The sequence below is a fragment of the Artemia franciscana genome, chromosome 20, assembly GCF_032884065.1.
Source record: "Artemia franciscana chromosome 20, ASM3288406v1, whole genome shotgun sequence".
Taxonomy (NCBI): Eukaryota; Metazoa; Arthropoda; class Branchiopoda; order Anostraca; family Artemiidae; genus Artemia; species Artemia franciscana.
In genome coordinates, this window is record NC_088882.1 from 20,850,588 (window position 1) to 20,866,086 (window position 15,499).

The following is a 15,499-nucleotide window of genomic DNA, read 5'->3' on the forward strand; positions in this document are numbered from 1 at the left end:
TACGTAATAAATATTTAGGGCAGATTTGTTAATTTCTAGAGATGAAATGTCGCCAATTTTTTTCCTCCAGTAAGTTTGGATTTTGGAACATCTTCCTTTCCTGAGTTTAGCAATTCGAATACAAAGCGCTCCGGTTAGATAGCTCTTCTTATGAGATTGGTCTTCCCGTTTACTTAGAATTTTTTCCTAACTTTCCGTTTCCCTGTGATTGACTTTCTTTTTGTGATAACAGAAATGGTATTAGCTTATTTTGGTTTTTGAAGTTCACGCCCAGCGTAAATGAAAATAAAAAATTGCCAGCAATAGTGACTGTGTCGTAACGTACCAACTTCCCCATAATGGGAAAACAAGTCCTCAGAACATTAACTCTTTAAAAACTTTCACTCCAAGGCAGCTTTTCCACTGGAGTACCTTACCCCAACCCCAAAAAACGAAACTTATACCGAAGGAAAACTTACGTCTAGAAAAATGCCCCTTGACTTTATAAAAAAAAACAAAAAACATTGATTTCCAATAAATGTTTTGCTGGACTTCAAACAAGCCAAAAAAAATCCGATTTCTCCGTTGAAATTGTGACTTGCTATTTGAATTCCAACAAATTATTGAACGCACTAAGATTTATGTACTTTTCAGTAGAAAAAATGTAGTTTTCAACGTAAATGGGTTATATTAATCAACATGGTTGGGACTTCAACAGTGATTGAAATTTCTTGAATATAATATTAAATTTGACAGTGAAACCACTAAAAGAAATAAGTTCAGTACAAAATCAATTCAAATATTGAAATTATAATAGAAAAGGCAAATTCTAATTAATTTTTTAAGTTCAAAAATATAATATAAAAGTTACGAAGTATATTTTTACTTTGAAATGAGTTAAACTTACTTGAATGATCACACAGAAATTTATGTAAAAAATTATCTTTTAAGTTTTAGAGCGCTTTTTTTATAATACATTTTTTATGAGTTTCTGCAGGTAGAATATTTTTTAAGATGCTACCCCGATCTTACCAGTACTAATGGCTAGAATACGGTACCTTCTGAACTCATTTTTTTTTTTTAATTAATAACAAATATCATTCAGTGAAAACAACCTTTATTTTTGCGATGAATGTCAATTTTTATAATTGAGACCCAAAAAGTGTTAAAGACAAACTATTACCTGGATTTACCATAAATTTGCAGCTACGGTGAATAGCCAAGTAAGCAAATATATCAGAGGAAAGAAGACGTCTGTAAAGGCATTCAAGTCCTTTACGTGCACGTAAACGAACCAAGAGCTTCCAAAAAAAATTTCCAAAATAGCCCAAGTTTCAACAGGACTCAAAAACACTGCACTTTAATAGCAAGAATTTGCTACAAAATTAACTTAAATAAAGTGACATTTAGCTAACTAAGTTCTATCAAACAGTTCATGGTAACGAACTGTAAGTTGGAAGCGAGTCGGCTCAATAGTAATCGAAAGGCTAAAAAACGGGAGTTTGATAGCAACTGATAAAAATGGGCCTTTTAATGTAGATTCCAAATATAATAATGTCTTTGAGATCAATGCTAATCATCAAAGGCTACCCCCTGAGAAGATTTCCCTGACTTGAGAAAAAGTGCGAAATACCCCCAAACGTCAATGGATCTTGATGTAAATTACACCATCAAGTTCAGGATACCAGAAAAATGAATTGTAGAAATTCAAAGCTCGTATATATATAAAGATATAGAACTTTTCGTTTTTTTGTTTTTACCTGAAAAAAAGATAGTGGGTACATTTTTTTTTTCTTTTTTTAGTGCTATTTTTAGGTAGCCATATAGAATGGAAGTTAGAACCCCCCCCCCTTATTTCCCAAAAGATATACGATATTTTTTTAGATAACGATATGATGTATATACGTATATACATGTATATATATATATATATATATATATATATATATATATATATATATATATATATATATATATATATATATATATATATATATATATATATATATATATATATATATATATATATATATATATATATATATATATATATATATATATATATATATATAGATATATAGATATATAGATATATAGATATATAGATATATAGATATATAGATATATAGATATATAGATATATAGATATATATATATATATATATATATATATATATATATATATATATATATATATATATATATATATATATATATATATATATATATATATATACATATCTATATATCTATATATCTATATATCTATATATCTATATATATATATATATATATATATATATATATATATATAGATATATAGATATATAGATATATAGATATATATAGATATATAGATATATAGATATATAGATATATAGATATATAGATATATAGATATAGATATATATATATATATATATATATATATATAGATATATATATATATATATATATATATATATATATATATATATATATATATATATATATATATATATATATATATATATATATATATAGATATATAGATATATAGATATATAGATATATAGATATATAGATATATAGATATATAGATATATAGATATATATATACATATATATATAGATATATATATATATATATATATATATATATATATATATATATATATATATATATATATATATATATATATATATATGTGTGTGTGTGTGTGTATATATATACTAGCTGTTGGTGGGTCGCTTTGGAGAAGCGCAAAAAGTAGCTTTCAGATAAAAGAGAGCACATCAAACAGTTCATGGTAACGAACTGTAAGTAAAAAGTGATTCTTCCAAATAGTAAACAAAACTCTAAAAAACAGAATTTTGGTAACAATAGATAAATTAAAAGAATTGACATTTAATGCTTATTCTAAATATACAAACTTGATTAAGTCAAATATTACCCATCAAAAGTTACGAACCTGAGAAAATTTGTTTGGTATTCAAAGAAGGGGGGGGCATTCCCCAAAAGTCAAATAATGAAAATTGCACCATACGATTCAGCGTATCAGAGAACCCTACTAAAGAGGTTTCAACAACCCATCTGCAAAAATGTAGAATTTTGTTGCCAGAAGAAAATCACAGATACGAGAAATTTTTGTTGTTGTTTTTTCCAGGGGTGACCGTATCGAGACGATGGTCTTAGAACATCGGAGGAGGGACATTCTAACGGAAATTAGAAGTTCAATTGCCCTTTATAAGTGACCAAAAACTTCCACGGGAGACTTTTCTGGGGATGGACTTTCTAGGGGAAATTTTACGCGGGCCGAATTTGCCAATATTCCTATACGAAATTCTCTCTATATGTCTTACTTTTGTTCCGAGAAAATTTTTCGGGGGAAATTTCCAGCGGGGTTTGAACTGTCAGGTGGGTTTTTCCGACATGCAGGGGAGTTCGCGGGAGAAACTCTCATTGGGGGAATATTCCGCGGTAGAAACTTTTCATTGGGGGGAGGGGGGTTTCCAGAGAAAACGTTCCACGAAGGGAGATTTTCACCAGGATTTAAAAGAAGATCTTAAATTAAACAAAATACAAGTTTTTTTTAATAAAAGCAGGATAAGGAGAATTTCCCTGGCGGTATTGTCGACAGGAAATTGTCTGGTGGGATTTTACGCAGAGGAACTCTCCATGGATGAATTTTTTCGTGGGGGGAGGATTTACCGGAATTATTTGAAAAACGTTAAAAAACTAAAGAAAAAATGTCTTTTCAACTGAAAGTAAGAAGAAACATTAAACTTAAAACGAACAGAAATTATTCGTTATATGAGGGGGACTGCCTCCTCCTTAATACCTTGTTCTTTAGGTTAAAGTTTGACTTTTTGTCCCAATTCTTTAAGAACAACTCCTGAAACACAAGGCCCGTTTAATTAGAATAAGAAGCGTATTAAAGTACTAAAAAACTTTAGCATGATGAGTAAGGGACTGAGGAAGGGGAAGCCCCCTCATGTATGGGATAATTTCGGTTCATTTTAAGTTTTGGTATTACTCCTTACTTTTAGCTGAAAAACCTTATTTTTTATTTAATACTGCATCTAAACCAGTAGGTTATTAAATTGAAAAATTTATACTTGCTGGCTTGGTAAAATCGTGTTTAAAACTAAGTAGCATGGTCAAATTTTGCACAGTTCTGTTCAGAAAACAAATTGCGTAAGAGTTATAAAAAAGAACTTTGAATTTTTAAGGTCTCGAAATGGAGCGATAAACTTATTTATGATGGCTTGGATAACCTGAAGCATAAGGATTTGTCATAAGGTTTTTTGGTCTAAGGTACCTTTAAAGTGTCACTCGCTTTTTCAATGTAAAACTGAAAATATATTGACTTGATAGATCCCACCTTCATCGGACCATTAGCTGGTTAGAAGGTTAGAAAGGAAGAAAAGAAGGTTAAAAGAGGGTGACAAAGGCCCAGGTAGCTCAGCACAACCGCAGTTTGGCATATTTTTGGTATCTAGATCAGAAGATTGGCTGCCACAAAGGCTAAACAGTAAAAGGAGGAACTTTTTTTTATGGAGAGAGGGGAAGCATTTTACTCGGCCAACGACTGTATAAATGCAACAGAGCGAATGGTGAAAATCTTTACCCTTGTCATTTCAAAATAGATCAAAGACTTAGAAAAGGATCTAAGGCATTTCCTGGGAGCCTCAAGCAACATTGTTATTCACATGACGATAAAAAGAGAAATATGAAAGGAGAAAGAAATGAAAAGAAAGGCTGGTAAATTCACTTTGATTTATATATATATATATATATATATATATATATATATATATATATATATATATATATATATATATATATATATATATAATTTATTTCTGCCCTTGAATTAAGATACGATTCATTAATCCAACAACAAAAAATCCATCAATCATCGGAATACCTTCCTCCCCCGCAAGCCTATATGACTGGGAATGCCGAAAGAATGAAACACAAACAATACAGGAAAAACAAAGAAACAACAGCTAAAAACAGAAAATATAACACCCACAAGGAATGTATATATATATATATATATATATATATATATATATATATATATATATATATATATATATATATATATATATATATATATATATATATATATATATATATATATATATATATATATATATATATATATGTATATATATATATATATATATATATATATATATATATATATATATATTATATGTATATATATATATATATATATATATATATATATATATATATATATATATATATATATATATATATATATAGTGGGATAAATTCTCATTGGAGGAATATTCGGCGGTAGAAACTTTCCATTTAGGGTGGAGGGTATCTGGGGGAAATGTTTCACGAAGGGGAGTTTCCAGCAGGATTTGAAAAGAAAATCACTAAATTAAACAAAAAACAAGTCTTTTTTCTTTCAAATAAAAGTAGGCTAAGGAGAATTTTCCGGGCAACATTTCCTTTAAAAAACTGTCTGCGGGAGGGGGGTTTTATTCAGTAGGAACTTTCCACGAATCAATTTTTCGTGAGGTGGGAATTTCCCTTAGAAGAGGTAGATGAATTCCCGGTATTATTTGAACAATGATAAAAAAAAAACTAAATAAAAAAAGTTCTTCAACTGAAAGTAAGGAGCAATATTCAACTTAAAACGAATAGAAATAATGTCATAGATGAGTGGCACTGTCCCCTCCTCAGTACCTCGCTCTTTACGATAAAATAAGATTTTTTGGTCCCAATTCTTCAAGAACGACTCATAAAACATAAAAACCGTCGAATTGGAAAAAGAAACTTATTAAGTACTAAAAAACTTTAGTGTGAAGAGCGAGGGATTGAGCAGGGGGAGGCCCCTCCCCCTCATGTAAGGAATCATTTCTGTTCGTTTTAAGTCTTCATGTTGCTACTTTCAGTTCAAAAAACTTGTTTTTCATTTAATATTCCATCTAAACCAGCATTAAATCGAAAAATTTATGCTGGCTCTGAAAGTCACGCTAGGGCTGCCATTCAAGAAATTAAAAAAAAAATGAATTTTTAGACTTTAACGATCGGAAAATTTGATAAAAAAAACTGACTTGATAAGGTGCTTTTTGCCAAAGTCAAGCCCAAGTTCAATACGTTGGAAAATATTAACCAATTGTTTCTTGATGCAAGAATAGGTTTGAAAAAATTAACATTAAGAAGACTAAGTCGTTAAACCTAAGAATAAGTGAATATGAAAAGGTGATGCTGAGTAACGAGAAGATCAATAAGATGGACAGCTTCACTTAAATAAGTAGTATTATTAGTAAATATGGTGGGTGCAGTGAATATGTTAAAAGTAAAATAGCCAAGGCCAAGTGTGTGCTTTTTTCAGAGTTGAATAAAGTTTGGAAGAATTGAAAATAAGCCTACGAACCAAGATATTGGAAGCTACAGTGATGACAGTGGTCAAGTATGGTTCTGGGGCATGGGCGCTCAAAAAACAGAGGAAGATTTGCTAGGTATTTTCCAGGGAAATTTCCTTCAAATTGTTTTGAGTACCAAACTGACTGACCGTATCTCAAACAGTAGGCTCTACCAAAAGTATGGTTCAATCCCGCTTTCCAAGGCTATGATGAGAGAAGTTTTGATAAGGCTATGGTATGTTCTGCGGGCGAAGGATGATATATTGCCAAAGATTGTCCTTTTCGACCAACCGTCTAGGACCAAACGAGAAGCAGTTCGGTGCTGGTTGGAGTGGGAGCATGTAATAAGGAAAGATTTAAGGGAAACGGGAACTTCCTAGAAGGGTGTAAAGAGGGAAGCTTTGAAAATGTTGGGAAGGAGGAAGAATATTTGTAGCTGTTTTGACCTTAAGCGGTTTGGTGCTGCAGTGAGTTGTTAGTAGTAGGCTAATAGTAGTAGTAGTAGTAGTAGTAGTAGTAGCAATAGCTTTTAGCTTAGCTTCAGAGAGGGCTGTTGACACAAAGCTCTAAAAAAGACTGCTTGCTTCATTTGCTGTCATCATCAGCATAGTATCCAATTACAATGTTTGTAATTGGATATCTGTAAGCTTAAGAGAGGGTTGTTTACACAAAGCTCCAAAAAAGACTGCTTGCTTCATTTGCTGTCATTATCAGAATAGTATCCAATTACAATGTTCGTTTTTTTTGTTTTTTTTTATCTTCATTTACTTGCAAAATAACAAAAATGACACATCAAAAAAAGGCCAACTTAGAGTAATATTACGAAAAACGATAGGTAGTAATGTTTTGTAAAAACCCAATACTTTTTGTTTGACTTCTCCTCACACCGTATACATGAGTTGAATTTTTTCTTATCAAAAATCTTCTTTGGCCTTTATTTGCTGCTCTTCAAGTTGCTTTGATGCTTCAAGTTGCATTGGTTAGGCTAAGCCTATTTCAATGAATATCTTATTTCTAATATCTGTCTGGAATTTTCTATTATTTTCCTGGACTAGTTTCTGAGCAACTTAGCGTTTACCACGTTTAACTTTATCAGTAGCTAACATCTTCTGTCCTCTCCTTCTTAAGTCTCTCCTCTTCTGTTAGTTGTTTCTCGTGCTATTCTTTTTTTTCTTCATTTCAACACTTCTAGATATACCTAGTACCCCACACAGTAGTTGAGCAGATGGGGTTGGTAAGACCTGAGACCTCTTAGAAGTAGCTCGTTTGTAATCGGTTGCAATGACGTCTGGTTTTTTTTTCATTTTTATTCTATCGCAAGGAATCATTCTGGGGTTAAGCATCTTAGATTACCTGGAGTCTTATTAGCGGGAAATGGATCATCGTCGAACTTTAAAATCCTCCACCCATAGTGAAGTCTGTCAACAGGAGATTCAAAGGGCATAAATGTTGTAATCTCCGAAAATTCATTTACAGTTAAAATTTAAAGGCATTTTGAGGATAATTATTAGGGCTTTCTTGCTTTTTTTCCTTTTCTTCATAAGTCTTCAAAATAGCAAACAATTTCGTTTATTTGTTTTAAAAGGTATCTTTTTAGAAAGAAAACAGGGGTTACGAAGTTTCTTGGTAAATGGCCAAAACAGGAGCCTTAAGAAGAGTAGGATAGAGGAGAAGCTTCTGCACTCGTGACAGTCTCATTCGACTGAAACCTACGATGAATTTATGCTACCAACCTTAGGGGTTTTGGAGGTATTTCAACCTTACATTACTTTCTTCTCAAACGAGGTTCCAAACTCTTCCAGCTACACAGCAAGGTGTATTCGGGTAGACTCATTCCTGCGATGCAGCCAAAAACATACAGTGGCAATTGAAAAACTACTGCAAAAAAAATCGTATAATTGAATATACGATAGAAGTTTAGCTGACTTTGGATGAAAATGAGCCGTACAAATACCATCAAGGTCACAAGACTTTGACTTTAACCGTCGAAGAAATTTCACAACATTAGATTTATCAACAGGTATAAATTGTCTTTGGCTCACACTATTAGGAAGAACCTTTGCCACTAAAGCAATAAAACGACTATGAACATCATAATTAATCGCGGAAAAGATGCGCGTATAATGTTTAATCCATGACAATCTTGGAATAATATCACTAGAAGAAGATTCTTCGAGTTTCTTCGCATTCGGCACATTTTGCAACTATTTACCATTAGTCGGAAATTCAGCACCCGAAAACCGAACTGCACGAAGATGACGCTAATAGGCCGATTTTGTTCAGTGCTTGATGCTAAAAACTTGCCCACTAGAAGGTCTACCGCAAGCAATCCACATTTTCAACCAAAGCTTGGCTTGGTTCTTCACTTTCTTAAGTTCCAGATCACACTTCCAAAAGGTCTTACGGGTGTTAAGTCGCACGCGAATCAACAGAACAGCTATTGCTTCAGCTTGTTTAATTGAAGAAACGATATTTCTTTAGAAAATCTTCTTAACATTAATTTCCAAATCTATTCTTGCACCCTGGACTCACAAAATATCCAACAAATCCTTCATTTTTCTAACATTCTGACCTAGAACACTCAAATCATCGCCATGACCTAAGCCTAATACACTTTTACTTTCCCAATTGATTCAATGCTCTCCAGTAGCCTTGGCCGTGTTCCTTAGGACCCAGACCATCGAAATGATCCATATAAATGGGGACAAAACGGATCCCTGCTTAACTCCTGATTCTATACGAGACCTGCTACTAACCGCATTTCCTACCTTAATCGCAGCAATGTTATTCTTCTACATAGCACTAACCACTTTAGTGCATTTATACGATATACCATAAAGGATAGGGCCTTCGTTAAAACTCTTCTATCGACTGAATCAAACGCTTGCTCGTAATCCATAAACCTGGAAACTAAACGGGTGTGATAACTTTGATACATCTAAATCGTTAATCTAAAAGTGAGAATTCAGTCAAAGCTTCCACTTCCCTTCCTAAAGCAGCACTATTTTTCTCTTAAAACTTAATCTACAGCATCTCTTAAGCCTAAAAAGTATCATTGTACTAAGCAACCTGCTTACAACAGAAACTAAACTTATGCCTGTATATTTACCACACTCATCCTTGTCACCTTTCTTAGGGGTTTGATTAAATTAAGCCTCAGCCTTAGAGGCTAAGTCTCACCATAGCCAACACTTAACCTTTTTCAAAATCATATTCATGATCTTCAGTAATTTATCTCTAACTGCACAACCGATCTATTTAAGAAATTCATTTTTTCACGCTGCCAGAACATTGGGCGTTATTTTTTTCTATTCCCTTTAGTACTGTCACTAGAATCATGCAATGCCTAAGAAATCCAGAATGATGGTTGCCCCATTACGGGTAACTTGATAGAGAAAATGCCCAAGCTTGTATTAAGCATAAAAAGGGATTTTTCTAGATTGTAGTAAAAAGTACAATGTTAAATGCTAATGTTTTTGTATTTCATTGAAAGGATACTGCCCATCATGGTCCCTCCAACAAAACGATATTCTCTGATTCTTGCTAGGTGATGTCGATTCTCTGACCCCAAACTTAGTCGACAGTTTACACTTATGTATACAGATATATTGAAACAATCCCTATCATTTCTGACTGTTTACACCAAAAATACTTGGAACAGTAAAAGGTGGCCAAGATAAAAGATAAATTTTCTTTTAAAGTAGTAAATAGAGAGATGAACAACAACATGAATATTCAATAGTTCACAGAAGGTTGTTGGAACTTAACTGTTCACCATGAAATTTGACACAAAAATTAGGTGGACACCAAGTACTTGAAACTTCTCACCAAACGCCTAATTTTACGTTAGTTGACTTATAGCAAGCATTTGGACAGTTCACTTGCAACATTTCCATTTTGTCAACAAATATTACTTCTCTCGGAAAGAATAAAGACACTCTCAATATGATTGGAGATATAACACCTAAAAAACGGGCAAAAGCTTTTGAAACATGATGAGACGTGTTAGTTTGTGTACCGAAGTCCAGGAGACCGCTTTCAATACATCCTTTGAAAGATTGAATGCTCATATGGTTATTCATAATATTATGTATTTCCTATTTATCAATAAATTTATAATAAATATTATAATGATTTATTTTTCTCAAATTATTTTTCTAATTTATTCACATCAGGTCTCTTTTACCCAAGCCACCCAGTACTACAAATGGCCCATTTACCCATACCGGTTTTCCGTCTGATTTTGAATCAAACAGTCTTAAAAAACGAAAATCACAGCGACTTTTTTCTTTCTTTTTTTTTTTGTAAAGAAAAAATCTTACCTGAAATGAGGAACTCTCCAGCCTGGAATCATCCCAAGAATAGGATCGTCTAGTTCAATATGGACAGGAAGCTCAGGAAACCAAACTATCATCGACAATAGGCTAGTCTTGGAATCATACTTTATTTGCACTGTAGCGTTTGAACTTCCACGTATTTCCCCACCATCCACGTATACAGACGTACAAGAAGGAGACACCTTTGAAAAATAGATAGTCAAACTGTGCTTTACTCTTTAAGCAATATTAAAATGCTCAAGACGTAAAAAAATAGATAAAGTAAAGCACTCTTGAATTTCTTACACGTTCAGTCAAATATACGAAATAGTTTGATTTTGTTCTTCTTTGTGGAAACAATTTAGATCTAATCTGTTTTTACATCTGAGTCATTACTTTTCAGGACTATGCATTTCAGATGATCATTCTAGGCAGAAAATGAATTGTAGAAAAATCATTTCAAATCACTACTGGAATAAATGAAGAGAAAAAATAAAATAACTAAAATTCGTGATGAAAATATTAAAAATTAATATACCCTCAGGTTCTGATGGTATGTTAAAAAGAGTTTTTGAAAAATACTGGTTGTGAAGTTAGAGATAAATTACTGTAGATTATGAATAAGATCTTCGAAAAAGGGGAAATAACCTAGTGATTTTAGGAAAACCTTAATTAAGCCCCTTTGTAATAAATGTGATAAGAATTTATTATATCACATAATAAATAATAAATTTATTTAATAAATGTGATAAGAACAATTAGAGAGCTGAAATTATACATTGACTTCTGTAAGAAGCAAATTACTTAGTATGATGATATTTTTTAGACTTAATGATGCCGAGAACAAAGTTTCAAAGAAGAAGAGTGTCAGGTTTTAAGAAGGGGTGAGCATGCGTCAGCCATATCTTCACTCTTATATCAATAGCTGAGAAGTGCTTGAATCATCAGCCCCCTGTAGCTGTCAGTTTTATAGATTATGAACAAGCGTTTGATTCAGCCGATTCAGCTTCACTTACCTGTACAGTATTATTAGTGAAGATGTTTGATGCAGTGAAGACGTAAAAGGTAGAATAGCCAAGGCCCAGGGTGTTTTTACAGCTGAAAAAAGTTTTCGAAGAATAGAAAAATAAGTCTGCAAACCAAATTAGAGTAGTGGAAGCTACAGCGATGACAGTGGTCGAGGAATGGCTCTGAAACGTGGGCGCTTCGGAAGACAGAGGAGGATTTTTTTGATGTTTCCCAAAGGATTTGTGTAGAACAGACAGTTTTGGGTGCCCGGCTAACTGATCGTATTTCAAACAGAAAGCTGTGCAAAAAATGGGGTTCTCTCCCAGCTTCCAAGGCTATAATCATAGAAAGGTTGTATTGGCCAGGTCATGTTTTGCGGATGAAGGTTGACAAGATTATCAAAGATCACCCTTCTCGGCCGCCCATCTAGGCCCAAATGAAAGATAGTTGTCCCCGAATAGTGTGAGAGGAGGTCGTAAGAAAGGATTTAACGTAAATTAGAACTTCTTAGGAGGGTGTAAAGAGAGAAGCTTTGAATAGATTAGGATAGAGGAGTAGCATACGCCACTGCGTTGGCCTCAGGTGGCTTGGTGCTGCGGTGGAGTGCTAGTAGTGGTAGCTATAATCACCAGAGGTGGTAACCATGCTAAAAAATTGGAATGACACTACTTAAAGGACAATAGTGTAGACTTTTTTTTTTAGTTTGGCACAAGACAGTGCAACAGAAAAGCATAAGGATAGTATTTATTCTATTACATCACGGGCTTGTCATGCTCATGACAAGATAATGACGAATAACTCAGAAATCTCAAAATATATTGCATAACAAAGAACAACACAGATACAGAATAATGATAAAAGAAATGTAAATGTAAAGATAAAGAAAGCTAAGAAAAAAAGAATGATGAACATTATTTCTAACAAAATAAAAACAATAGTGTCACGCAAGGATTTCAATAAAAACAAAAGGATTTTAGTATTGTAATATAATTACCGTCTCTATGAATTTCTGGAAAAACGCCTAGAAGTTAAAATCTCGCATTAAGAAAGGAATATAAAAAAAGAAAAAATTTCAAGCAAGAAAAAAAATATAAAAAAAATAAACCGTACAAAATAGACTCTCAAAAATACAAACTAATATTTTAACTTGTTTTAAATGAAATGAAATGAAAAAAATGACCCTTCCAAACCGCAAAGTCCTTTCAGTTTCTGTGAAAAGTCTCAAGACAATGTGCTATTGCACTGAAGATGTTGGAGGATTACAACCTCCAAAACCCCAAAAGTATTTAATTGGCCAATGCGTTTTGATAAAATTTTAAGTTAAAACCACTATGCAATACTAGCCATTCGAACGGCTGCAGTTTATAGTATTGCCATCTATTAAGTTCATTGATGGTATTTTGGCATCACTTTAAAAATGCCAGATAGATGTCTCCTTGGAAAAGTAAAACTTGACTTTTTTATAACAGAATGACTGACTTAGTAGTCGAATTGATAAGCTTCGTAAAACAAAAATAGTGAAAAGTGACAAAAAGGTAGTCTTCCGATTCATATTATTCTGCACACATCACCAGGTGCAAAACATGTGTGATAGTGAGACAGAGTAGCTTTTTGTAGAGTCACGTTCCTGTTATTCAAACCCGCACAGGTTTCATACACAGCTCTTTAGCCCGAATTAGATTCTAGGAATCTACTTTTTTAAACTTGATCCTGGGAAACTGTAGTTGATTTTTACCACGAACCCTTCCCAAATTTTTAAGCATGAACAATTCTATGATTCTATGTTTATATGTTGCAGATTTTTAAGAATATACTTACAAATTTAGCAGGCGTGATATAGTGTAAACGGATATCTTTGAAGGAGGTTCCTGACGAGATATTTCTACGTTCAAGTTTTTTTAAAATTTTGGGTGCTAGTCGTGCCCTTTTAACGGCATATGCAAACCACGTGCTCTGAGCTAGCGTGGATAAATATTACGCTCATAAAAAGGTAGGCGATTGATTGATTTTCGCTTGATTTGGCCATCATGGGAAGGAAAACCAGGGGGAAACGCAACCAAATAGAAGCTGCATTACCAGATCCGGTAATGAATTCAACAAGGAATTCTGACGAAAGCTGTATGGCTGATTGTCAGAAAACGAATGCAGAAAATATTGTTTAAATAATGGAAATGATTAAATCTATTCGTGAGAACATTTCGAGCCTGAATAATAATGTTCTTGAAACCAAAACTGGTTTGAATTTAATGAACAATTGTGTTACAATCCTGGAAAATAAAAATAATCCGACTGAGAATGAACTTACAAGAGTTAACTCCTGGCCCTAAAGACTATTGTCGAGGGTCAGTCAGAGATAGTTGATAAATACAACGAACAAGTGAATTTGATCGTCAACCAGTCGATTATTGATGGAAATCCTGACAAAATGTCAAATTATTATTCAGGGGTCTAAATGATGTACCTACCAACGATGCTGATTTCAGACGTGCTTGTAAATGGATTGTCTCTTCTTGGTGAAAATATACCATATTTTAATGTGGTTCATTGCTCGAAAAAATTTGCAAAATCAAACTGGACAGTGTTCAGCTCTGTTTTTGATTATAAGCAATGTGAAGAATCTTAAAGGGAAAGAGTTTGGGTCCTACAAGTCTGTGTTTATTGGAGATGACGTTAGACCCCGTGTTGAGAGTTTTGCGTAAGGAGCTGCTTAATATCCATAAATGTTTGATTGATAAAGGTGTGGAATGCTGAGTAACCCCTAGCTTACCTCCCTCCATATGCGTAAAGAAAGGTAACATTGTCACCAAAGTAAAATTGTATAATGCAAATGGTTTGTTATTACCATAATTTTGGTGATCTTGTTGGTTAATGTGAATGTTTTCGCTTTTCATTCCTTTATTTTACTTTATTTGGTGATTAAGTGAATTTATTGTTTAGGAGAATATATATATAATTTTTTATTTTTTTTGTACGAGTTTAGATAGATAGTAGCCGTAGTGGTAGAGAATTTCTATACAAATCAAAGGCAATATTTTGTGGTGTATTTTTTCATATATTGGTTATTTGCTTGGAAGGTATTCGTTTCCTTTTTCTTTTTCTTTTTTTTGGGGGGGGGGGAATTGAAGTGACAAAACCGTGTACCAATTTTCTGAAATTTGATTATTATGGTTAATGATAGTATTAATTGTCGAAGCAACAGTAACCTTAAAAATTTAGAAGCGTCGAATGTGGATTTTGGAAGTATTTTTACGGAGGAATTCCACCAAAGCTATGATGTTGGGGTAGCTGGTCAGTATGTTTCTTGTAATTCGAGTTTTTTAAAGATGATATTAATTCCATGTATCGAGGTGGTGATGCAGGAGACCTAAAAGTTTTCCATCTTAATTGCCAAGGGCTGAATTCAACTTTTAATTCTGTAAATGAGATATATAAGCTTTCTATTATGTCAGGTTATTGGTCTCATCGAAACTTGGCTGAACGATCATAACTCTGCACTCCTTCAAATTCCAGGATACAAATTTATAATAGAAATACATTTCTCATACATTAAATCTCTCTTTTCATACATTATATCTCTCTCTTATTGCATTTCAATATTTCCGTGGAGACCTTCCATCAAATTTTTTCCGGGCTTCTTGAGATTGTTAGAAATGTCAGTCCTTATGAAAATAGGAACCAGGGTGATGTGCTAGTGCCATCCACCGCTGCAGTGCGCTCGGACTTTGGTCTGATAGTTGCTGTCGGACGTGCCTGGAATTCCATTCTTGTTGGGATTAGACGGTCCTGTACCATAGGCTCCTTCA

The 15,499-nt window shown here is 33.0% G+C and overlaps 1 protein-coding gene across 1 annotated transcript in view; it reads right to left on the reverse strand.

Moving 5' to 3' along the window:
* LOC136040020 (uncharacterized) overlaps nt 1-15,499 on the reverse strand; it is a 232,342-nt gene that overhangs the window by 91,955 nt on the left and 124,888 nt on the right. The window contains exon 11 of the mRNA XM_065724086.1: nt 10,695-10,891. Coding sequence (XP_065580158.1) covers nt 10,695-10,891 — 197 coding nt within the window. The remainder of the gene's footprint in view (nt 1-10,694; nt 10,892-15,499) is intronic.